We start from the raw sequence: 25,739 nt of genomic DNA, 5'->3' as shown, positions 1-25,739 counted from the left end.
AAGAGGCTTGACTCTAGAGGAGATCCCAGGTGTCCATGTGGATGTCCCCCAGCTAAGTCCCTGGACAGTGGAGGAGAGGGTGCCTGAACTGGCCTTGCCCTATAGTCAGACTGATGACTATCTCGAATATCAGCATAAAACCTTCATCCAGTGACAGATGAAGATAAGAGACAGAGACCCACATCAGAGCAGAGGACTGAGCTCCCAAGGTCCAATTGAAGAGCAGAAGGGGGGAGAATATGAGCAAGGAAGTCAAGACCATGAGGGGTTGGTCCACCTACTAAGACAGTGTGCCTTATCTAAAGGGAGTTCACCAAATCCACCTGGACTGGGACCGAACAAGCATGGGATCAAACTGGACCCTCTGAATGTGGTTGACAATTGGGACAAACTGAAGGGCCAATGATAATGGCACTGGGATTTGTCTCTACTGCATGTACTGGCTTTTGGGACCCTAGTCTATTTGGATGCACACCTTCCTAAGCCTGGATGGAGTGGGAAGGGCCTTGGACTTCCCAAAGGGCAAGGTATCCTGCTCTCTCTTAGGACTGGAGGGGGAGGAGGAAGGTTGAGTGGGGGAGCAGAAGGGAAATGGGAGGAGGGGAGGAAGTGGAAATTTTGAATGGTGTTATTTATAAAGTAATAAAAATTATTAAATAAAAATAAACAGATATAAAAACTGAAAATTACACAGAATGACATTAGGCCCACACATACTCAACTTTGTAAAATCTTAGTCTTTTGTCATGTTGTTGAATAAATTTTAAAAATTAAAAAAATTAATTTAATTATTTGTATATGTACATGAGTGTCCACATGTCAAGTAGAGATCAGAGAATAATTTTAAGTTCTATTTCTGCTATGTGGGTCTTAGTATTGAACTCAAGTCATCCATTTTGGGACAAGTAGTTCACCCTCTGAGCCACTTAGGTTCAATTCTCTGAGATTTTAAAAGACTTTGTACTATCTCAAATCACCCTAACATCAACTAAGCCTCTCTGCCGCACCATGCCTTGGAGAGTGTTATACATGCTTTAGCCTTGAAGATGGTTTTCAATACATTTAGAAACTTACATATTTACACAAACAAACACAAAAAATTTTTTGGGCTATGTTAATAATATTTCATAAAACTATTTTAAATTTATTTGTCTTCCCTTTAGAGAACACTTCAAGCCTGTCTCCATTTGACTCCCTGTGTGATTTTACTGCACTAGGTTCTATTCTTATCTGAGGAGCCATCAGTAGTGAATTCCTGCTGGAGTTAGGGGAAAGCCACATTGTCAGGCTATTCCAGAAAATGATGCTACCCACAGGTACATACTGGCAGCAGTAACTGGGCCCAGGAAGTTATGAAGAAGAAGAAAAAGGCAGAGAAGGAGGAAGAAGAGGAAGAGGTGAAAAGGAAAAAGAGGATTAAAAACATCAATTTGGGAAGGGGCCATACAGAGGCATGGAGGGAGGTGGAGAGGGAATGATAAAAATATATCATGTGCATGTGTGAAATTCTCAAAGAATAAAAATAAGTTTTTAAAAATTAAATTTTGACTAAGTATTTGACACTTCTGAGCACAAAAGATCATGTTTCTATTTTATAGTCATCAATGCTGAAAATACTGATTGATATGAATAATAGAACACAAAATGGAAGAAGAATATTTAGGGTCATTATAGAAATTATTGGGAATTCTGTACTAACCTCAAGGCAAAATTCTTTTAACAGTGTGTGTGTGTGTGTGTGTGTGTGTGTGTGTGTGTAATTAGGGATGTTTCCAAGAGCTTGGGTGAGGGGTTATTTATGGCACACAAACAATATAGCAGTGGCTACACCCCTGAAGGAAAAATCTCTTCCTCCCTCAGAGCCCATTATAACATGTATGGCCTCAGGAGAGGGTGGTACCTTGTAACCCCTCCCCCATCTGAAGCATTGAGCTTTGGAAGCAAGGTCCACTATGTATCCCAAGTTGCCCTTCACTTCTCAAACCCACTGCCTCAGCCTCTCAAGTGTGGGGATTATAAAAGCTTCCTAGCTACAATCAAGATTTTCTTTTGCTTAGTTTTCTGTGTGCTTATTTTGTTTGTTTGTTTCTGTCTTTCTTTTTCTTTTCTTTTCTTTTCTTTTTTTTTTTTTTGAGACAGTGTCACTGTGATGCTCTAACTGGCCTAGGGCCTGCCATAGCCCAGAGTAGCTGGCCTCAAATTTATGGCAGCCCTCCTGCCTCTGCCTCCAGAGGCTGGAATTACAGGCAAGTGTCATCATGCCCGCTTGATTATGCTCAATATATAGAACTGGAATTTTACTCTAAACTCTTTTTAGTTGTGTTAAACCTTTGCTTTAGTTTGTGTGTGTGTGTGTGTGTGTGTGTGTGTGTGTGTGTGTGAGAGAGAGAGAGAGAGAGAGAGAGTTATCTTCAAGGTAACCTCTCTCCAGCTGCTCCCATTCCCCCAAGCCATGTGCACAAAAGATTCACTCAGTCCAAATTTTATGTGTGTATCTGAGCTTGGCTGCTAGGGAGGAAACTTCTGCTTTTCCTTCTCTCTAGATTGATTTAAAAATTAATTCCACATATTTTATACATGTCCCACTCTAAAAAAAATGTCTCTGGTCAAATGGAAACTGTTTCTCCAAAACTGGAAAAAACGACATGCTAAGAAATGAGATTAAATTTACTTGCACTGCCAAATTTCTACCAGATTTTAGTTACATTATTTCCTGTGTTATTATAATTTCACAAACATATAAGTTTGCATAATGGAACATCACATAACTGCATGCAACCTTTTCCTGTTATTTCTGAATGATTTATTTGGTTGAGAATTTATAATGTGTGTGAAACAGGGTCATATAATTACAGAAATGGTATGAAATCTGTACTCTCCAGAAGGCTGGAATTCTAACACATAGGGTCGGGTTCTGCAAAGTGTCACAAGCACAGGCTTTCTGTCTGATACACATGGGCTCAGGTCTTAGATAGATTTTGGATGTTTTACACAGCACTTAAGTTGTCTGTGCTCCAGTTTCCTTAAAGCAATGAGGAAATGATAAGAACTTCCTGGCAGCGTGGCCTGAGGCCTAATGTAATCACAAACTGTAAAGTGTGCGTACAATTTAAGTGCTCAAACTGCCCCCCTTCCTACATACACACACAATATTACAATGAATTTTTCTAGCTACATCTAATAATTTCAAATAGGTTTATACCATTCATTTTCTAAAGTATTACTTAAACTATAAAACCCATATAAACTTCCAACTGTGACACAGCAACTTTAAAACACCCAAGCTTCAGAAAGATCTTTAGTGATATCCTTTTTACTTTACTTTTTATCATAAATTTGTTAAGTCCAGTGAGGATAAAATGTAGTTAATGTAGCACTAAGGAGTAGAAATTAGAAGCACTGAACCTAAGACCTAGTTGGAATTTTCACACACACACACACACACACACACACACACACACACACACACACACCCTTGAGAAGCTGACTGTGTATAGTCCTCAGATATTACCTCACTTGATTAAAGCACAGGGTTAATGACATACAGCTGTGCAGACTCCATAGTTTCTCTAAGGCTGACAGTATCCTTGTGTCTTTTTGTGGTTAGGAAGGGAGCAGGTTAAGAGGACGGGCAGTGAATCCATACCCACACTGCATTATATTCCTTTATACAGGATGGTGCAGAATATCTAATTTCTAAAACTTTAAATCCTGAAATTAGTGCCTTCAGCAATACAGAGAAATAAAATGTGAGAATGCAAGTTGTTCTGATTTTTCTGTTTTAAAACAACCAATAAACTAAGAAATGACTTTTTTATTTTTTGGATGTTTTCCTTAGCTTACTTTACAGTTTCCACTGAAACTTGCTAGGATGGGGGAAGAGCATATTTGGGGAGAAATGGTTCTGTTTTGGAAAAGGCAAAGGACCAGTGGATGTGGATGATTGCAAGTCCTTTCAAGTGTTAGTGGCCCAGTCTTCAGCCCATGGTGCTTCTGAGAGGTGCTAGGGACCTAAAGAGGTTGGACTTAGCAAAACTATGAAAGGAAGCTGGTGGTATATTTTTGAAGTTTTCCCTGCCCTCCCTCACTGTTCTTCATGGTGGTCATGAGGTGAGCAACTTGTCTTCCATGTCCCACCATGGGGCATGGTGCCACAAAGCAGCAAAGCTGTGCAACCATGGACTGTAACTTCTGAAGCCACAAGTCAGAGCAAAGACTTCCTAATTTTAAGTTGCCTATCGTAGGTATTTTGTCACAGTGATGACATACATGAATACAGTGTTCACCTGCTGAGTGGCGTGGGCAAGGACTGTCATTGGAAAAGGTGGGGACAACATAGTCAAAGATCTGCATCATATTATTGTTAATTGTAAGAATATTGCCCCCCAGTCGCCCCCTGCCTCCAGTTCATTTGATTCTTTATTCCCACTGTATCTATTTAGAACTTCCACCTCCTAAACCTTTGATTTTTTTTCCTCCTCAATTTATTATATTTCTGGTTGGGCTTTGTATCTTGATTTGACTTAAATCAGTATTTTAATAATATGAGACTTATTCTCAGCTCTCTCAATTTTTCCATGTGCAGTTATTGATCCAGGAAATGTTGAACTAGTGCCCAACTGTTTCACTGATAAAATCAGGAAACCATCTGTTATGACTTAAATCTGGAATCTGACCCATTGCTTAGGTTTTTGAACACTTGGTCCCAAGATGGCTGTTAGAAGGTGGTAGAATATTAGGAGGTTAAGCCTCCTGGAGGGAGTGGTTCACTGCCTGGCCTCACTATTTGTTCTTTCTGTTTCCTGTTCTACTGAGATGCCAGGAAGCAACCAGCACTCATTCCCACCATCAGTGAACAGCTTGCCATCAGTCACCCTCTTATAGTCTAAGGGCACCTGAATGCACATATGTATACACACATATACATAAATAAAAATAAATATTTTTTTAAAATGTTACATATTGTACTTGCCACATCTAGAGCTGTCATATGGTTCTTTTATTTTTTAAATACAATGTAGTTTCCACTTCTGTGCTGAGATTATCCTATGTCATCTCTTACAAACATCATTCCTTTGTATCTCTTGAACATGCTTATATTAATTAATATTCATGTTGCATTAATTTGCATAGCTTCTAGTTCTAATGTATTGGTCAAATGAAAATGTTTCTGACAATTTTTTTCTCTAAGGGTTATATTTATCTGTTTCTTTTTATTTATGTTCAATTATATTTATTTATTTATTTATTTATTTACTTCTCTATGCCTTGTGCATAAGACACTTGGGAATCTCTCATATTCCCTGAAGAGAGTTGATTCTGGTTCTGGGCAGCTAAACTGTGACTGATCAACTCCCACATGTGGATGCTTGCATATACATCCATCCATCCATCTGTTTCCTTTATTTTTAGAAATAATCTGGAGTTTTCTGCTCCTACACTAAGGCGACCCACCCAGAGCGGTGAGTGCCTGCCAACCGGGCAGGCCTCAAGGACCCCTGAAAGGGAGCCCGGGCACGTTCAGCTTGTGCTCCAGGGGTACCTGTGCTCTCCTGGATCTCGCCCCGCCTGCCCGGTTTTTCCTTTTGTCCCCGGATCATCAGGCTACCAGGTGGCCCTGTTTAGGTACTGAGGAGTTCCATCTGGACGGGTGAGTGTGTGCTATCCAGGGGCGGATTGTCCCGGAAGAGAGTACAAACCCCCCTCCCCCAGCTCCTTCTGCAGGGCTGTCTTTCTTGCACATGACCCCCCCGCCCAAGTCTGCGTTTTCTGCTAGGTCCTTTGCTCAGGAACAGTTTTCTGCTCCTACACTAAGGCTACCCACCCAAAGCGGTGAGTGCCTGCCTACTGGGCAGGCCTCAAAGACCCCCCCCCCCAAAGGGAGCACAGGCATCTTCAGCTTTTGCGGCAGGGTGTCCTGTGTTCTACTGGTCCCCGCCCTGCCCCCCAAGTTCTCCCTTCTGTCCGCGGGTCATTGGACTACCAGGCGTCTATGTTTCAGTGCTGAGGAGTTCCATCTGGACCGGACGGTTCCTGCTTCTACACTGAAGAGTTACACCCCGAGAGTCAGTCACAGCAAAGACTGGACCAAGACACCAGGCCTCTCCTGGCTCCATTTGAAGGAAGAGATGGGAAGGCGCCAAGGCAAGAATTCCTCCAACAACCTGAAAGGCAACATGACATCACCAGAATCCAGGGATCCTGAAATAAGAAGAATTGTACACCCTACTCTAGAAGAATTAGATGAAATCGACTCAAAAGTGAATTATATGAAAATAATAGAAGACCTTAAACAGGAGGTGAAAAACTGCCATAAACAATTAGAGATCACAAACAAAAAGGTAGAGGAAATGAATAAATCGCTCAAAGATACCCAAGAAAACCAAGAGAAACAAGAAAAAGCAATCAAACAGGTAAGGGAAGCTGTACAAGACATAAAGAATGAAATGGAAGTAATGAAGAAAACACAAACCGAGGGAAGGATGGAGATGGAAAATCTGGGTAAACGAACAGGAACTACAGAGACAAGTACTACCAACAGATTACAAGAGACAGAAGAAAGAATTTCAGACACTGAAGATACCATAGAAAAAATAAACACATTGATCAAAGAAAACAGCAAAGCCAACAAATTCTCATCACAAAACATTCAGGAAATCTGGGACACAATAAAAAGACCAAACCTAACAATAATTGGGATAGAAGAAGGAGAAGAAGTACAGCTCAATGGTCCAGAAAATATATTTAATAATTTTTTTTAAATATTTATTTATTATGTATACAATATTCTGTCTGTGTGTATGCTTGCTGGCCAGAAGAGGGCACCAGACCTCATTACAGATGGTTGTGAGCCACCATGTGGTTGCTGGGAATCGAACTCAGGACCTTTGGAAGAGCAGGCAATGCTCTTAACCTCTGAGCCATCTCTCCAGCCCCTATATTTAATAAAATTATAGAAGGAAACTTTCCCAACCTAAAGAAGGATATTCCTTTGAAGGTTCAAGAAGCATACAGAACACCGAATAGACTGGACCAAAAAAAAAAAAAAACCCTCCCCTCGCCATATAATAATCAAAACACAAAACCATACAGAATAAAGAAAGAATATTAAGAGCTGCAAAGGAAAAAGGCCAAGTTACTTATAAAGGTAAACCTATCAGACTTACACCTGATTTCTCTATGGAAACAATGAAAGCCAAAAGGTCCTGAATAGATGTACTGCAGAAACTAAGAGACCATGGGTGCAAGCCCAGACAACTATACCCAGCCAAGCTTTCATTCACTATAAATGGAGAAAACAAAATTTTCCAGGATAAAAACAAATTTAAACAATATGTAGCCACAAATCCAGCCTTACAGAAAGTAATAGAAGGAAAATCACAAACCAAGGAGTCCAACAATGACCACAATAACTCAAACTTCTAGAGACCCTTCACCAGCACAACTCAAAGAAAGGAAACACACAAACTCTACTACTAAAAAAGTGACCGGAGTTAACAACCACTGGTCATTAATATCACTTAATATTAATGGGCTCAACTCACCTATAAAAAGGCACAGGCTAAGAGATTGGAAACGAAAACAGGATCCAACATTTTGCTGTTTACAAGAAACACACCTCAACCACAAAGACAGGCACCTACTCAGAGTAAAGGGATGGGGAAAGGCTTATCAAGCAAATGGACCTAAGAAACAAGCAGGTGTGGCCATACTAATTTCTAACAAAGTTGACTTCAAACTTAAATCAATCAGAAGAGATGGAGAGGGATATTTTATACTCATAACAGGAACAATTCATCAGGATGAAGTCTCAATCCTGAATATCTATGCCCCTAATATAAAAGCACCCACATACGTAAAAGAAACATTACTAAAACTCAAGGCAGCCATCACACCGCACACACTAATAGTAGGAGACTTCAACACTCCCCTCTCACCAATGGACAGGTCAATCAGACAGAAACCTAACAGAGAAATAAGAGAATTAATGGAGGTAATGAATCAAATGGACTTAACAGACATCTATAGAAAATTCCACCCAAATAGGAAAGAATATACCTTCTTCTCTGCAGCTCATGGAACCTTCTCGACAATAGACCACATACTTGGTAACAAAGCAAACTTCCACAGTTACAAAAAAATATTCATAACCTCCTGTGTCTTATCAGATTACCATGGATTAAAGTTAGAATTCAACAACAATGCTACCCCCAGAAAGCCTACAAACTCATGGAAACTGAACAGTCAACTACTGAACCCCACCTGGATCAAGGAAGAAATAAAGAAAGAAATCAAAGTCTTCCTTGAATTCAATGAAAATAAAGAAACAACCTACTCAAACTTATGGGACACTATGAAAGCAGTCCTGAGAGGAAAGTTCATAGCACTAAGTGCCCACTTAAAGAAAAGAGAAAAAGCACACATTGGAGACTTAACAGCCCACCTGAAAGCTCTAGAAAAAAAAAGAATCAGACTCACCTAGGAGGAGTAGAAGACTGGAAATAATCAAACTGAGGGCTGAAATCAATAAAATAGAAACACAGAAAACAATCCAAAGAATCAATGAAACAAAAAGCTGGTTCCTGGAGAAAATCAACAAGATTGACAAACCCCTATCCAAACTGATCAAACGGCAGAGAGAGAATATGCAAATTAATGGGATCAGAAATGAAAAGGGGGACATAACCACAGACACAGAGGAAATTCAGAGAATCGTTAGATCTTACTACAAAAGCCTGTATGCCACAAAACTGGAAAATGTAAAAGAAATGGACACTTTTTTAGATAAATACCATATACCAAAGTTAAACCAGGACCAGGCGAACAACCTAAATAGACCCGTTAGTCGCGAAGAATCAGAAGCTGTTATCAAAAACCTCCCTACCAAAAAAAGCCCAGGACCAGATGGTTTCAATGCGGAATTCTACCAGAACTTCCAAGAAGACCTAATACCTATACTCCTTAATGTATTTCACAATATAGAAACAGAAGAGGCATTGCCAAATTCCTTTTATGAAGCTACAGTTACTCTGATACCAAAACCGCACGAAGACTCAACCAAGAAAGAGAATTATAGGCCAATCTCACTCATGAACATCGACGCAAAAATCCTCAACAAAATACTAGAAATAATCTGTCAGTTCTGAGGTAGAGGGTTATTTTTCTTGTAAGTCATGGCCTTTCTGGGTTTTCAAAAAAAAAAAACCTGGGGTATTTATCAAGGCCTTTTAACATGCAGGTTTCAAAATTTCTAATTCTGCTTGCTCTATAATAGGCAAGAGCTGAAACTGCTCCCTGATCAGCCTTTTTAGCTTTTTTTTTCCCCAGCTACTAATCTATTCAATGTGTGTCCAGGTTAAAACTCAGCAGAGATCTAAAGAGTATATATTCAGGTGTTGGTGCACCCTCCTTGGTGGTTTCCTCCATTCCAACATTATTTCTGTCAATATTCAGACACTCAAGTGTCTGCACATTCCATCCTCAGGCAGAGTACTCCAATAAAACTGGGATTCCTTCTTAAGTTCCTGACACTCAGGAGCAGAGCAGGCAAAGAGCATAATTCTTGCATGTGCAGCCCCAGCGCAAAGGAGCAGGGACAAGAGAGCAGTCTTAGGGCAGAAGCCACATGAGTAAAGTATTCATGCAAAATAGACCTGGTTTTTGTTGCTTCTAATGCCTTCAGATTATTTCTCAAAACCATTCTGGAATCCAAATTGTTGAAATAAACATTAGAGTGTAGTAAGAGCGGTGGGCCGCTTCCCGCCTCCCAGCTCCCGGCCACTGGCTAGCTTTACCCAAAATAATTACATGGAAACTGTATTCTTGTCTACACTGTTTGGCCCATTAGCTCTAGCCTCTTACTCGCTAATTCCCACATCTTGATTAACCCATTTCTAGTAATCTGTGTAGCACCACGAGGTGGTGGCTTACCAGGAAGGATCTTAACCTGTGTCCATCTTGGAGAGGAGAGCTATAGCATCTGCCCAACTATGCTTTTTTTCTCCCAGCACTCTGTTCTGTCTACTCCACCTATCTATGTTCTGACCTATCAGGCCAAGTAGTTTCTTTATTAATTAACCAATGAAAGCAAGAGATAGACAGAAGACCCTCCTCCATCATTAGAGTGATACAGGGTAGTAAAATGAGCAGAGGCAACTGGCTTACACCAGGGCTGGTGGGCTGCTTGTCATCCCAGCCACCCTACTAGCTTATGCCCAAAATAATCACATGGAGATCTGTATTAATTAAATTGCTGCCTGGCCCATTATTTCTAGCTTCTTATTGGCTAACTCTCACATCTCGAATTATCTCATTTTTATTAATCTGTATTTCACCACGATGTCGTGGCTTACCAAGAAAGATTCAACATGTCTGACCTAACAACTGACTCTATGACAGCTCTCTCTGACCTTGCTTTCTTCCTCCCAGAATTCAGTTCTATATTCTCCACCCATCTAAGGGCTGCCCAATCAAAGGCCAAGGCAGTTTTCTTTATTCAACCAATGAAAGCAACACATAAAAAGAAGACCCTTCTACACCAATCCAGATATTCGATTACCAATATGAAACCTTTGCAACAAGTGGTCTAATTGGTGAGTGTGAGCAGATATGTGTGGTCAGTGCTGCTAAGGGGTGCAGATTGGGAAGTTATTAGCAGTGTGTCACTTCATCATCATGTCACCCTGGAGTAGAGAAAAAGTGCAACCCAGAATAAAGAGTCTATGGTCACAGTAAGCTAGTCAATATCCCAAAGTTCAAGGCACACCTTCCATTATGTCATTCTTCATGGATTGTGTCTAAATGTTGTTCAAGCTAAATAGACCTGTAAGAGGGAGTCCATATATTCACTGTGAGTGCCCAGCCTTGGGCAGATGGGCCTGGGTTGGATAAGAAAGCATGTTCAGTAAGGCAGGAGGTGCGAGCCAGTAAACAGTGTTCCTCCACAGCCTCTGCCTCAATTCCTACCTCCAGGTTTCTACCTTGAGTTCTTGCCCTGACTTCCCTTCATGGAGGGCCTTAGCTTATATAATGCAGTAAAATCTTTTCTGCCCTAAGCGCCTTTTAGTCATGGTCCTTATCACAACAATAGAAAGCAAACTAGAACACCTCTATCAAATGAAGTACTAGATGCTTGAGTCAAATAAGAAAACATTCATGGTTCTCAGCACAGAACAACACTGTATCCAAGGACAAAAACATCTTTGCCGATTGGCTGTAGCTTACATTGGTTTCAACAGCTCGAAGAGACAAAAGCATTTTCTTTTTCACCAGGTCAGGGATGGAGTAACCCCACACTAAATGCCACTGCTTTCCTCTTATCTTGTAAGGAGTTATGATCTAAGCTACTTTTTGTTCATGGAACTCTTCTAGATACCTTGTTGTGTTGACTGCAGCCAGCGCACACACGCACACTAACATCAGTCAGTGCACAGTGACTGCCAGTGTGCTCGCTTACAAGGCAGTGCTTTGGGCATCAAAATTCCACTTGGGTCTTAACTCGAAAATCCGTGTTCTAAACATGTCCCAAGATGAACTATGATTCACCCCCTTTCACAAAAATAGAAGCCTCAGTGGAACAATTGGAGATAGATTAAACAACCCCAGTAAATCAAGTAATTAAATGAACAAATCAAAATGAAGCCATACATTTGGTTCTTTAAAATGTCATTGAATTAAAAAATATTTTCAGTTATTTGTTTTTCCAACTCTTCCTATTAACCCGTGTATGGAAAGCACAGTTTTTCCTTCGACATGCCAGGGACTGAACTCTAGTTCTTTGCACATACTAGATAAGGGTTGTGCCAGTGATTTGTAGCTGTGACCTGAAAAAGTTCCTTGTTAAGTGGAAGACAGTGCTGGCCTGCCTGGTTTTCTTTGCTGGATATATAAGAAGAAAGACAAATACTTTCCTTCTGCCAGTCTAAAGCAGCTTCCCACAGTTTGGATACAACAACAACAACAAAAAAAAAAAAACCTCTATGAAAAGTTGAAATCAAACCTTGCCGAGTCTGGGCTGTGATGAGCTATTTTTATTCCTGGTTTAAAGCCATCTGGTTTCCCTTCGATGGTTCATGTCAGTATTTTTTTCAGTGCTGCTGGTCACATGGTCCCCTTTCCCAAGCCAAGGCTGTGACCTGACGAGGAATGTGTCCAGACCCTCCAAGGCATCTTTGACCTCTTCATCTCCTGCTGGTGGTGGGTACTGTTGATTGGCACATTGTTGTCCCCTAGAGTTAAGTCCTGGGCTTAGTAGCCACCAGAACTTAACTCTTTCCTGTACCTGATGACAGAACTTCTCCTCTGAGGGATCTGAGAGAGCCTCACTAAGCAGGCAGAGTCTGGGGCTGGTTCACCCTTGGGTGAACCTGGTATTGACCTTTGTTGTTTGCTTTGACAGCTCCTAGCTTTGCTGCTTTTGTAAAGTGGAGTAATGTGCCAGGGGAGTGTTGAGGAATGAGTTGCTTGGAAACAGCAAAACCATGCTAGAGGCACATGGTTTTTAAAGATGTATTTATGAGGCAGACTGGGGAAGGAGTGCATCATCTGGCTCTATTCCCATAATTCCAGACACGGTTTCTCTCACAATCCTTGTCACCTGACACTGTTATGTAGATCTCAAGATCTCAAGATCTACACCCCTTTTAATGTGAAGCCTGAAATGCTGACTGTCAAGTTTTTTGACCTTATTAACACATTTCCATGCAATTAATATTTTCAGAAAGCCTGAAGGACTTCTACCACGTGGAACATTTCTGACTGTGTTCAGAAATGAGAGGAATGAAAACCAGCAGCGGCAGTTACTCCGAGCAGCTCCACTCTTCAGGGCAACAGTGGCCGTTTTCATTCTGCTGAGCTGGTTTCTATCCTATGGGTCTTTTGGTGGCAGAGGCAGGACAGAAAGAAACATAGCAATATCAGTATGAGATTATAAAAATGAGAATAGGGATTTTTAACAGACTCAAGAACACTTCCACACAGTATACCACTTACCAATAGCCTTTGGTGTTCCCTTTCACAATGTCAATCACATGAGGAAAACTGTAAGTTCATGTTGCCTCAGAGGTCTAGAGGAATGAGCCCATTATGTTCTGTATAATTAACTTTATTGCTACATCCCAGAATGTTCTGTGTAAATATGTTACTAATGCTAGTAGAGACCATTCTTTATTCTCTGTATTTCTGCTACTGATGTTTCTATTATTTATTTCAATCTGTATTTCTGCTACCGATGTTTCTATTATTTATTTCAGTACTGCTTTCAACTGATAGTTAGTGGCCACGTGGCCAGCTCCGTGCTAAATTTTATATTATATGGCTAAGAACAGGTTTTGGGGGCTAGAAATATGGTTCAGTGGGTAAAGGTACTTGTTGCTAAGAGGGATCATTTGAGTTTGGTCCCCAGAGCTCACATGACAAAAGAAAAAACTGACTCCTACAACTTGTCCCCTGACTTCCACATGAATACCATGGCATACATACACCCATGCACAAACACATGCATAAATAATGTACTAACTTTTTTTGAAATCGGGTCTCACTATATAGCTCTAGCTGTCCTGGAACTCACTTCGTAGACTCACAGAGATATCCCTGCCTCTGCCTCCTGAGATTACAGGTGTGCATCACCATGGCCGTGGCTTTGGGGGTCAGTGAATAGAATGTTTGTTGCACAAGCATGGGATTAGCCCTCACATCCTCTCTAGCCCCCTTCACAAGCATGGGATTAGCCCTCACATCCTCTCTAGCCCCCTTCACAAGCATAGGATTAGCCCTCACATCCTCTCTAGTCCCTTCACAAGCATGGGATTAGCCCTCATAGCCTCTCTAGCCCCCTTTACTTTTTTTTTCTTGAATAGTGCCCTCTTCCTTTCATATCTTTTTTGAAAATGTAGATTCCATGCATTAGAAAAATCATGTTAGATTTGTCTTTCTATGTGTTTTTTATCTTAGCTAACATCTGTAGCATACTTTCTTTTGGGTCACCAACCAGCTCCCAAATTATGATATAGAAACTTATTATTAGTTATGAATGCTCGGCCTTATCTTATACTTGCTTCTTGCTAGCTTTTTTTTAGAACTTAAATTAACTTGTTTCTCTTCATTTATGTTTTGCCTCAGGGCTTTTTACCTGTCTTTCATTCTGTATGTCCTACTTTCACTGCCTACTCAGTGTCTGCTGTCTGGCTCAGTTGGCCCCAGGTATGTCCCTTTCTTTCTCCCTCATTCTCCCCTCTCTTCTCCTGCGAGCCTAAATTCTTCTTTCTACCTATTCTCCGCCCACTAACCCTGTCTATCCATCTACTGCCTAGCTATTAGCTGTTCAGCTTTTTATTAGATCAATCAGGTGCTTGGGCAGGCAAGGTGAACAAATGCAACACATCTTTACATATTTAGACAAATGCAGCATAAACAAATGTAGCACATCTTTGCCTATTTCAAGTAATGGTCCACAACAAACATCAGCATCTGCATCTCACTCATTTTCTTACAAACAACAAAATTTTATTCTTCTTTATGGCTCACAAAAGTCTATTGTGTATATATGACACATTTTTAAAGAAACACCTTTAAATTTAAAAAAAATCAGCCTACTCAAACTCCTGTGTGGCTAGAGTGTTTTAAGACTGAACATGAGAAATTGTTTTTTAAGTAAAATATAGTTTTATTGTTTTATTTTTTGAGGCAAGATTTTGATATAAGATTGGACTTTAACTTGCAATCCTTTCATCTCTGTCTTTTAAATGCTAAGATAACAAGCATACATCAACACATACCACAAAGACAACAGAATACTGTAAGAGGAAATTGTTCAACCCAATGCAATAGAAAACAATAGGGCAATCACTGAATTAGAACTTTAGAACAAACACAGTGTGCTTATGAAAAACAAAGATAACAAGGATGGAGCCCACCCCAGATACACTGTTGCACCCATGAATGCATACAAACTTCTGTCTTATTTCTTAAATGCTCTCTAAAGTCTGGAAATTTAGCTGGGAGGAATGGTACACACCTTTACTCTCAGCACTTAAGGAAGCAAGGGGAGCTCTGTGAATATGAGTCCAGCCTGGTCTACACAGTGAGTTCCAGGCGAGCCAGAGTTATACAGTGAGGCCTTATCTTCAACAAACAAACAAAATCCCCCAAATGAAAACACAAATGAAACAAAGTAAGATCTGAAGTTTGAAAATAAATACCTTCATTATCATATACTTTTAAACGTTTTGTCCACAGTCTGATTATATTTTTTTTTCCTTGATACCACATCCTGTAGCGGTTTGAATGAGAAATGTCCCCACCCCCCATACTCTTTGGCATTTAAATGTTTGATCCTCAGTTGGTGGTAATGTTTGGGAAGACTTAGGAGATGTGACCTCCCTGCAGGAAGTCTGTCTCTGGATGTGGGTTTTGAGAGTTAAAGACTCATGTCATTTGTAGTATACTCTTTCTGCTCTGTGCTTGTGATTCAAGATTTGAGTGCTCAGCTTGCTGCTCTCACCATGCCTGCCTGCTGTCACATTCCACATTATAACAAAGTCTAGCCCTCTGGAACCATAAGTAAAATAAACTCTTTCTTCTATAAGTTGCCTTTGTCTTGGAATTTTATCACAGCAATATATACTCATATATTCTATTTTATGCATCTGAATTTTTTATTTTGAGACTCCATTGGATTGTGAAAGAAGACCATAACACTACTATGACTACTATTACAGAGTAATAAATGTTGAGGTAAATCATGAACCAGTTATTTACAGTCATTCCTGGTACATATGTGTTTGCTATTGTCTAAAACCTTTCATGGTGCTACAACAAAAGATCAAAAACTAGCTAGCTTATAAGCAACAGAAATGGAGCTGCAAAGAATGGCCCAGCATTTAGGAGTACTTACTACTCCTGCAGAAGACCCAGGCTCAGTTCTCAGAACCCATGTTGAGCAGGTTACAAATATCTGTAACTCCAGCTCCAGGAGCTCAGACACCCTCTTCTCCCTTATACAGCATGCATATACATGTGTGTATACACGCACAGACACAAACACAGAGATACATATAAACACACACACACTCATACACAAAGAAGAGTAAGCAGCAGGAATTAATTTACCACAGTTCTGGAAACTAGGATGTTTAAGACTGAGGGGCCTGACAGGCTTGGTATCTGGGAAAGACTTGTGCCCTGGTTCATAGATGACATTTTCCAGTTGCATGGCTGCAGGGACAAATCAATCATCCAGAGCATCTTTCAGAAGATTCCCAAGACTTATAACCTCCAAAGCATCTCTATTCCTCAATACGCTCACCTTTCATAAAATGCCAGTGTGAAAATTGGAAGGGGGACACAGACATTCATATTACAACAACTACATTACTGTTGGATCCTCATAGCTGTCTAAGAGGGAAATGCAGCCGCTATCCCAGAGAAATGGTGAAGAAGGGATTTCCTGCCTTTTTTCCTGTTTTGTTCATGGAGTATCCTCACCATCATGGTGTGAATTTACCACATTTAAATCCAAGTCCTAGTATCGCAACCCCAGGACTGATAAAGGTGGAATGTAGTGCCCTGACATTGGACCCAGCAAGCCAGGCTGCTGCGGTTCCAGTACTGGAGCCTGAATTTTATTAGTTGCCTCCTGGTTATTTCATAATTTTGAAAGCAGCAGTGCTTCTCATGCTTGTGGTTTATGTATGGCAAAATGAAATGCTAGTTTTGGTGGGGATTCCATGGTGGAAAAACAAGGGTAGAAGGAAACTGTGAGATCACATACAGAGGTGGGTAAACATGGGTCACCGACTTTTCCTGTTTGTGGCAGTGAGCTGCAGCTGCTACAGGCTGATGGGTTCATTTCAGAGTCCCCGGTGCAGCTGAGGCCAGAATCTCCGCACACGGCAGAACAGAACTGTAGGAGAAGCCAATGAGTCAGCATGAACCAACATTTGGATTTATCAAGGAAAAGATCTCATACAGACTTAACTATGGTGAGAGAGTGAGAGGAAGTTAGCACTGACTTCTCAGGAATGTCTTGTTTGGGTCTGTGAGGGGGCTTGGGAGTAAAGGGCTTGTCACCAGGCCTGGCAACCCGAGGTGATCCTGGGGGTCCACCAGGCCTGACAGCCTGAGGTGATCCTGGGGTTTACCTCAAGTGTTGGAAGGAGAGAGCCACCTGGCTGAGTTGTCCTGTGACCTCTATATAAATTACATACATGCTACAGCAATGCTCTCTCTCTCTCTCTCTCTCTCTCTCTCTCTCTGTCTTTCTCTCTCTCCACACTACATATATAAATAATTATAAAAAGTAAAAATTAAGACAAATGTCATATTTAAGTGTCTTAAAAATAGCTATCTACATATATGATTTAGGTGGCTCTTTAGCCACAATGTTCAAAGTAACATGTCCTAGTTCCTTGTTTATCCACTGAGCTTCCATGTAGTGAATGTTCTAGTAAGGTGATCTCTGAGCTGTGACTTATATAGGTTTACAGACAGGTAAGATAAAAATTTCAAAAAGATAAAAGGACCCTTAGATATAGGGGTTAGGACAAGGCTCAATATGGTTTGATTGTAAATGTGTTTAATGATATCATAATATTTATCAGAACAAAATAGATTATTGTCCTGTCGTAGGTGGCTTGGAAATTCTTGCAAGAGACTCTAAACCCAGAGTAAGGAGATCTTTTCCATTTGTAGGTCCTTTTAAGCCCACACCTACCCACTCTACTCTCAGTTGATTGACATAAATAGAATTGAATTATTATGTGAAATTCATAGTTTTTCTTTTTTCATATCTGCTGAAGGGATTTTTGCCTTTCTTAGCTTAATTTTCAGGCTTTTGTAGAGCAAGAATGTGTATGCAGGAGATGCAATGGTTTGAGTGTGATCACTGAATGCGTATGCAGGAGATGCAATGGTTTGAGTGTGATCACTGAATGCGTGTGCAAGAGATGCAATGGTTTGAGTGTGATCACTGAATGCATGTGCAGGAGATGCAATGGTTTGAGTGTGATCACTGAATGTGTGTGCAGGAGATGCAATAGTTTGAGTGTGATCACTGAATGCGTATGCAGGAGATGCAATGGTTTGAGTGTGATCACTGAATGCGTATGCAGGAGATGCAATGGTTTGAGTGTGATCACTGAATGTGTGTGCAGGAGATGCAATGGTTTGAGTGTGATCACTGAATGCGTGTGCAAGAGATGCAATGGTTTGAGTGTGATCACTGAATGCGTGTGCAGGAGATGCAATGGTTTGAGTGTGATCACTGAATGTGTGTGCAGGAGATGCAATAGTTTGAGTGTGATCACTGAATGCGTATGCAGGAGATGCAATGGTTTGAGTGTGATCACTGAATGCGTATGCAGGAGATGCAATGGTTTGAGTGTGATCACTGAATGTGTGTGCAGGAGATGCAATGGTTTGAGTGTGATCACTGAATGTGTGTGCAGGAGATGCAATGGTTTGAGTGTGATCACTGAATGTGTGTGCAGGAGACGCAATGGTTTGAGTGTGATCACTGAGTGCATATGCAGGAGATGCAGTGGTTTGAGAGTGATCACTGAATGTGTGTGCGGGAGATGCAATAGTTTGAGTGTGATCACTGAATGCGTATGCAGGAGATGCAATGGTTTGAGTGTGATCACTGAATGCGTATGCAGGAGATGCAATGGTTTGAGTGTGATCACTGAATGCATATGCAGGAGATGCAATGGTTTGAGTGTGATCACTGAATGCGTGTGCAAGAGATGCAATGGTTTGAGTGTGATCACTGAATGCGTGTGCAGGAGATGCAATGGTTTGAGTGTGATCACTGAATGTGTGTGCAGGAGATGCAATAGTTTGAGTGTGATCACTGAATGCGTATGCAGGAGATGCAATGGTTTGAGTGTGATCACTGAATGCGAATGCAGGAGATGCAATGGTTTGAGTGTGATCACTGAATGTGTGTGCAGGAGATGCAATAGTTTGAGTGTGATCACTGAATGTGTGTGCAGGAGATGCAATGGTTTGAGTGTGATCACTGAATGCGTATGCAGGAGATGCAATGGTTTGAGTGTGATCACTGAATGTGTGTGCAGGAGATGCAATGGTTTGAGTGTGATCACTGAATGTGTGTGCAGGAGATGCAATGGTTTGAGTGTGATCACTGAATGCGTATGCAGGAGATGCAATGGTTTGAGTGTGATCACTGAATGCGTATGCAGGAGATGCAATGGTTTGAGTGTGATCACTGAATGTGTGTGCAGGAGATGCAATGGTTTGAGTGTGATCACTGAATGCGTGTGCAGGAGATGCAATGGTTTGAGTGTGATCACTGAATGCGTGTGCAGGAGATGCAATGGTTTGAGTGTGATCACTGAATGTGTGTGCAGGAGATGCAATAGTTTGAGTGTGATCACTGAATGCATATGCAGGAGATGCAATGGTTTGAGTGTGATCACTGAATGCGTATGCAGGAGATGCAATGGTTTGAGTGTGATCACTGAATGTGTGTGCAGGAGATGCAATGGTTTGAGTGTGATCACTGAATGTGTGTGCAGGAGATGCAATGGTTTGAGTGTGATCACTGAATGTGTGTGCAGGAGACGCAATGGTTTGAGTGTGATCACTGAGTGCATATGCAGGAGATGCAGTGGTTTGAGTGTGATCACTGAATGTGTGTGCAGGAGATGCAATAGTTTGAGTGTGATCACTGAATGCGTATGCAGGAGATGCAATGGTTTGTATGTGATCACTGAATGTGTGTGCAGGAGATGCAATGGTTTGTGTGTGATCACTGAATGCGTATGCAGGAGATGCAATGGTTTGAGTGTGATCACTGAATGCGTATGCAGGAGATGCAATGGTTTGAGTGTGATCACTGAATGCGTATGCAGGAGATGCAATGGTTTGAGTGTGATCACTGAATGCGTATGCAGGAGATGCAATGGTTTTAGTGTGATCACTGAATGCGTATGCAGGAGATGCAATGGTTTGTGTGTGATCACTGAATGTGTGTGCAGGATATGCAATGGTTTGTGTGTGATCACTGAATGCGTATGCATGAGATGCAATGGTTTTAGTGTGATCACTGAATGCGTATGCAGGAGATGCAATGGTTTGAGTGTGATCACTGAATGCGTATGCAGGAGATGCAATGGTTTGAGTGTGATCACTGAATGCGTATGCAGGAGATGCAATGGTTTGAGTGTGATCACTGAATGTGTATGCAGGAGATGCAATGGTTTGAGTGTGATCACTGAATGTGTATGCAGGAGATGCAATGGTTTGAGTGTGATCACTGAATGCGTGTGCAGGAGATGCAATGGTTTGAGTGTGGTCACTGTCTAGTCTTGTTTCCCATTAGGAATCCCTTTAAAATGATCATTCTTGTTTCATTATAAAAAATATAAAATTAAAAAACAAACTTTCAACTATTTCACTTTCAAACCCTTCCATTCTTCATTCCTTCCTTTTCTTTTCTTTTCCCTCTTCAATACGTTAATTTTCCTAAAATGATAGCTTTCCTCTCAAGCTAAAAAATCTCCCACAGCCCATATTTCTCAAGCTGCCAATGTAGGTCACCACACTGTGGTGGCCCTTCCCCACCAGAGTCTTTCCTGGTTCCTAACATCGTCACTGTCCTCTAAACACATCCAGTTCACTTTTGCCTAGAAGGTTTCATGGTCAATCCCAGAGAGAATGTCCTCTCTCAGGTACTTCCAAAAGTACTCTGTCCCAACAATTTTTCTCCCTTGAGTTCATGGCCGTGTCTCACTCTCTTTCTCCAGAAACAAGAACAGACTCCCTCTTGGTGTGTGACTGGAAAGTTGGTAGTAAAGCCTTCCCTGCCTGATACAGACTAATTCCCTCTCCCGGCAACAGAGGTTGCCCAACCTCTTCAGCTTGCTCTGTGTTTCTCATCTTTGCATCATAGTGGCTGAAGGCCTGAGCCATTCCAGAGAGGAAAGATTGATTTTGTGTCAAGGTTTCAAAGAATTTCAGTCTTTCATGGCATGGAAGGCATGGCAGAATGGCCACAGTGGTGATGGAAGCTTGTGGTGTCAGCTGGTGTTTAGTGACAGACTAGGAAGCAGAAAGAGCACATCAGATGCAGAGGTGTGACTTACAAAGGTCCACTTCTGGTGACCTTCCCTACTAGTTGGACCCTACCTCCCACAAGCACCACAATCTTCTTGTCACAAGCTGTGAGGAAGGAGCTGAGTGTTCACAGCAAGAGCCTGTGGTAGGTAGGTGGGGGACACTTTAGCTCAAACCTTAACCAATGTTTTCTGTTTTCAGTATTTAAACTTCTGATTCTTAGTTTGAGGTCTGCCTACACTACAGAATAAAACCATGTTTCAAACAGCACACACACACACACACACACACACACACAGAATTTACATTTATTCATGGTAGTCAGTATAGTATATAATAAAGCTGACTTAGGGTATTATCTTAGTTAACTTCAGCTGCCAGTTGACACAGTCTAGAGTCATTTGAAAAAGTGTCAACTCAGGGGCTGCTAGATCAGATTGGTTTGTGGCCATGTCTGTGATGAACTGTGTTCACTGATAATTGACAGACTGTAGAAGGCACATTTAGATTATGGAAGGCACATTAGATGGAGGGGACAGAGGCTATGTGATATTTGGTTCTGCCTTTACTGAGTAAGGTCAGACAAGTGAGAACCTTCCCAACATATGGAAAGACAAAGTTGTGCACCTACAGGTGCTTCCATTGTCAGGAATCCTGACCTGCACCGAGAGTCCCAGTGTCCTGTCCGTCAAGCCAAGAAGAAATACCAACCAAACACCCATGGAGGACTCTTGCCTTTCGGGCACTATGCTTTGCTTTCCTGTGTGGTGGGTGTCATGATTCCCTTCGTTCTGGCTGAGGAAACTGCAGTTCTAGGATTCTGCCAGGAATTGGAGTCTTTATTCCAAGATAAACAAACTAGCAATTACCATAATAGTTTGAAAGTTCCCTGTATGGGGAGAAGTATGTATGGTGAGGTGTGAAGGGCTTGAGATTGCCAAAACTGCTGCTCCTCAGAGCCTGACACCCAGAGTCAGAGCCAGGGCCATGATGTTTCTGTTCTGCACGGGCCCTGCTACCTTCACAGATCACACATTTGTTCTTTTATTGCGACAAATTCCTCAAAGATGTTGGTGAAGTTTCTCATTCTAATCAAAGCAGTGTATGATAACAACCTCCAACAATGCAAATGAGATATCTTGAGGAAGGTGCCTTCCCTAAGTTGTGCTGGTTCACTCACTTCACAGGCTAGCAGAGGTCAGAGGGGCTGACACAGCTTTAAATCATTAACCCTCCCTGTTGTCTCCTATCTGCTCTGCATTTGGCTTAGCAAGACCACTGCCATGCTGCGTAGCAGTGAACACTTCAGATTTCCCCCATTTGACACAAGTTTCATTTTATTTTAAATAAAATGCACACTGATTAAAAGTCGTGGTGAGGATATGTGGCATCTAATTCATCTTTATAGGAAACAGTGTATAGTGTTTTTATTTCATACAATGTATAGAGATTCCCAGCCAGCCCGCAGGCTTTCTAGTTGGCAAAAGTGACTAAGATACTCTCTGGTTTTGGATGTCCAGCCTCAAGTGTGAGGAAGAAAGACTTGTCAATAAAGCCTTCCTTTTAATCTTTGTTGTCATCTGTCCACTGACTTGAGCCTGACGGTGGGGGAACAGCATAGGAGCAAACCAGATCCTCTGAATGTGGGTGATGTTGTATGCCTGGGGCAGACTGTGGGGCCACTGTCAGTGAGACCAGGATTTATCCCTACTGCTTGTACTTGCTTTTTGGGAACCCATTTTTCTTGGAGGGATACCTTGTTCGGCCTAGATAAAGTGGGGAAGACCTTGGTCTTGCCTCAAAGCAATGTGCAAGATGTTATTAATTCCCCATGGGAAGCCTTAGTCTCTCTAAGGAGTGAATGGGGTGGGAGGCGTCAAAGGGAGTGGGGGAAGGGGAGGGAGCGGGAACTGGGGAAGGAGTGGGAACTGGGATTGTTATGTAAAATGAGAAAATACACTTTTAAAAAAACAATAGAAATTTAAAAAAATAAGAATTAATCTTTGTTGCTTGGTTTGATTGGGTTTGAAATACAGTCACTCTTTGAAGTCAAGGTAGGCCTCCAAGGTCACACTCCTCTATCTCAGCCCCCTGTGGTGGGTCACAGGTGTGCCATCTCAGGCCCCTGTGGTGGGTCACAGGTGTGCCATCTCAGCCGCCTGTGGTGGGTCACAGGTGTGCCATCTCTGCCCCTGTGGTGGGTCACAGGTGTGCCATTGCACCCCACAACCCTCTCTTCTGGTGCATTCTAAGCACCTGAGATGCAAGGGGCCTTCAGGGTCCACAGCTCTTCTCTGTGGTAATGGCTAACCACACACACAAGCTCAGGTACAAGTGTGATCATTCTGCCTCCGGCCCTTGGGCCTGATGAATTCCTCCCCAGGCTGAAGCCACAGGCTTTTCTCTGTGAGGAGATTGAATTGTGGACCTGATAGGTGCAAAGCTTGAGCAATGATGGAGCCCAGTGATTCAGGTAGAGCATGGACGAGGAGTGGGGACCTCACCGAGGTCTTTAGACTTCAGACCTTTCCCTGAGACTGTAGATGTGTCTACACATTGACACACATTTTCTTCTGGCAGGATCATGCAGGTCTCCATGAATCTCTTTTCTGTCTTAAGTAGCTCACATTTCTTTAGTATATTTACTAGAATCCATGGCATCAGCATTGGCACACTTTTATTAAAACCCACATGTCACTCAGATTGCCTCAGATTTCCATGACATCCCTTTTCTGTTCTAGGTTCCCATTTATGACAGACTATTTTCTTGTTATGTGTCTCTTTAGGATTCCCTTGGTTACTGTTGTCTCAGAATTTACTGCTCTTTTATGAGTTTCTTAGTTTGGAGGAGTATTGCTCTGCTGTGACTTGGTGGTGGTCTCATGACTAGACTGCCGTCATGGGTTTGAGGAGGAAGACTACATGCTGACAGCCTCCTAAGCCATCCATCGAAGGTAGTGCCAGTCCAGTTTCTCACTCCAATCTTCCTCTCTGCTTCTCACCTTTCCATACTCATTCTTGAGTGGCCACTGCATCCTAATCGCACTTGAGGGACACAGAGAGCAGCTACAGCTACTTCAAGGTAGAAGATTTTCTATTAATACACAGAATTCTTTTTTCCATTAAAAATATATATTTCAAATTAGTGTAAGTCAGTAAACATAACTTTACATTATATATTACTTTAAAGTACGTCCTATAAGTTTTAATAGTAAACTCTTCAAAATCATCTAGTTCAGTACACATCAAGTCCCTGTCTCAGACAAAACAAAACAGATCTAATACTGGAGGTGAAACTCAAGTATCTAGAGTGGTGACAGTAGGGTCAGGTGGTTGATGACACTGAGCCAGGCATGGTGTGTGGCAGATTGTAAGCAAATTGCAACTCTTTGGGTCACACCTGGCCTTGTCAAGTGCTGCTAAGCAGGAAAATAGGCCATCTTCCTGCTCCTACTTAAAAGCAGGCACTGGTGAGATGGACTTTTCCATGGTTTTTGAAATGGAGACAAATGAGTTCATATGTTCACATATTTTATGCTTGTTCAGCATAATCTCTGGAGGAACTGGCTGGTAGATGAATCTCTGCACATATTATCAATAAGGAGTCAGCCTCAACAATATACTGAGATATCAGATCACCCCATTGGCCTTAATGTCTAACTAGAGTGGTCACTCAGTACTCAACCTTGGTATGCCTCCCACTTTGCCTTTGTTCTAATCAAGCTAATAGTTTATATTCTTCCTTTTCTGATCTGATTTATTAGCATGTTGTGGGAGCCCATAGAAGTGAGTCCACTCCATCTTGACTTAGGGTTAGAGAGTTCAAACTTGTTTAGCTCCTTTAAGTCAAACAACAGGCCTAAAGTGAAGTTACCATATGTCTTTCCTAGATAACAGGAAGCTTGGCTTGAGGTGTAGCCACTGGATGTTTTGCTCCTCAATATTTTGAACTCTTGTTTGTTCCTTGTATCAGGATAAAAAAAAATATTTTTGCCCTCTCCTTGGGTTTAAGGTATAAAATGGTTATGAAAAATAAACTTGAGGCTATAGTACTCGCTGACAGTTCTCATGATTCTATCTTATATTTGTTTCTTCTATGTCTCTGTTATTTCTACCTGCAATTTCTCAATCCACATGGTTCCTTTCAAGCAAGAATGAACGAGCTGGGTGGGACCCAGCAGCAGACGTCATTGCCCAGACATGCCCACAACAGCATGTAGATGGTCAGGTAATATGTTTTAATTTGGCATTTTGTAGATGTACATAACACACCTGCTTCACCTCCCAAGTGCTAAGATTACAGATGTGTGCTACCAGACCTAGCTTCTTTAGTCAATTTTTTAGCAACATCATATGTATTCTACAGTCAGTATTGAATAGATATCACTATTCATTTTTGTGATACATGGAACCATCTTAAATATTTTTGAACCTAAACTCACAAGTATCAGAAGTTTGCCCTCCCCCTGCCTTGTAGTTTTATGGCTGTTTTGCCAAGGCCGAAGTTCCCAGTCCTCTGTGTAGAGCAAGGAGGTACTTAGCTTTTAAGTGGAGAGTCAATTGAAAGCTTCTGATGTCTAGGTCAGCATTAATTAATTAATGATGATGTAGTCAAGGCTGTTTCTGAGGAAAGCCAAATAGCTCAGGAGTGACTTTGCCTGCTG

At 41.5% G+C, this 25,739-nt stretch overlaps 1 protein-coding gene across 1 annotated transcript in view; it reads right to left on the bottom strand.

Annotated features, from left to right (window-relative positions):
• Nucleotides 1-17,763: 17,763 nt before the first annotated feature.
• Nucleotides 17,764-25,739, bottom strand: part of LOC121440714 (ice-structuring glycoprotein-like) — a 43,227-nt gene continuing 35,251 nt past the window's right edge. The window contains exon 5 of the mRNA XM_041641511.1: nucleotides 17,764-20,233. Within this exon, the coding sequence (XP_041497445.1) occupies nucleotides 17,764-20,233 (2,470 nt within the window). The remainder of the gene's footprint in view (nucleotides 20,234-25,739) is intronic.

The sequence above is a fragment of the Microtus oregoni genome, unplaced genomic scaffold (genome assembly GCF_018167655.1).
Source record: "Microtus oregoni isolate MIOR12 unplaced genomic scaffold, Mior012 000070F_ref0000104, whole genome shotgun sequence".
Lineage (NCBI taxonomy): Eukaryota > Metazoa > Chordata > Mammalia > Rodentia > Cricetidae > Microtus > Microtus oregoni.
Note: the sequence above shows the minus strand (reverse complement) of the source record. Positions and strands in the feature narration are given on the sequence as shown.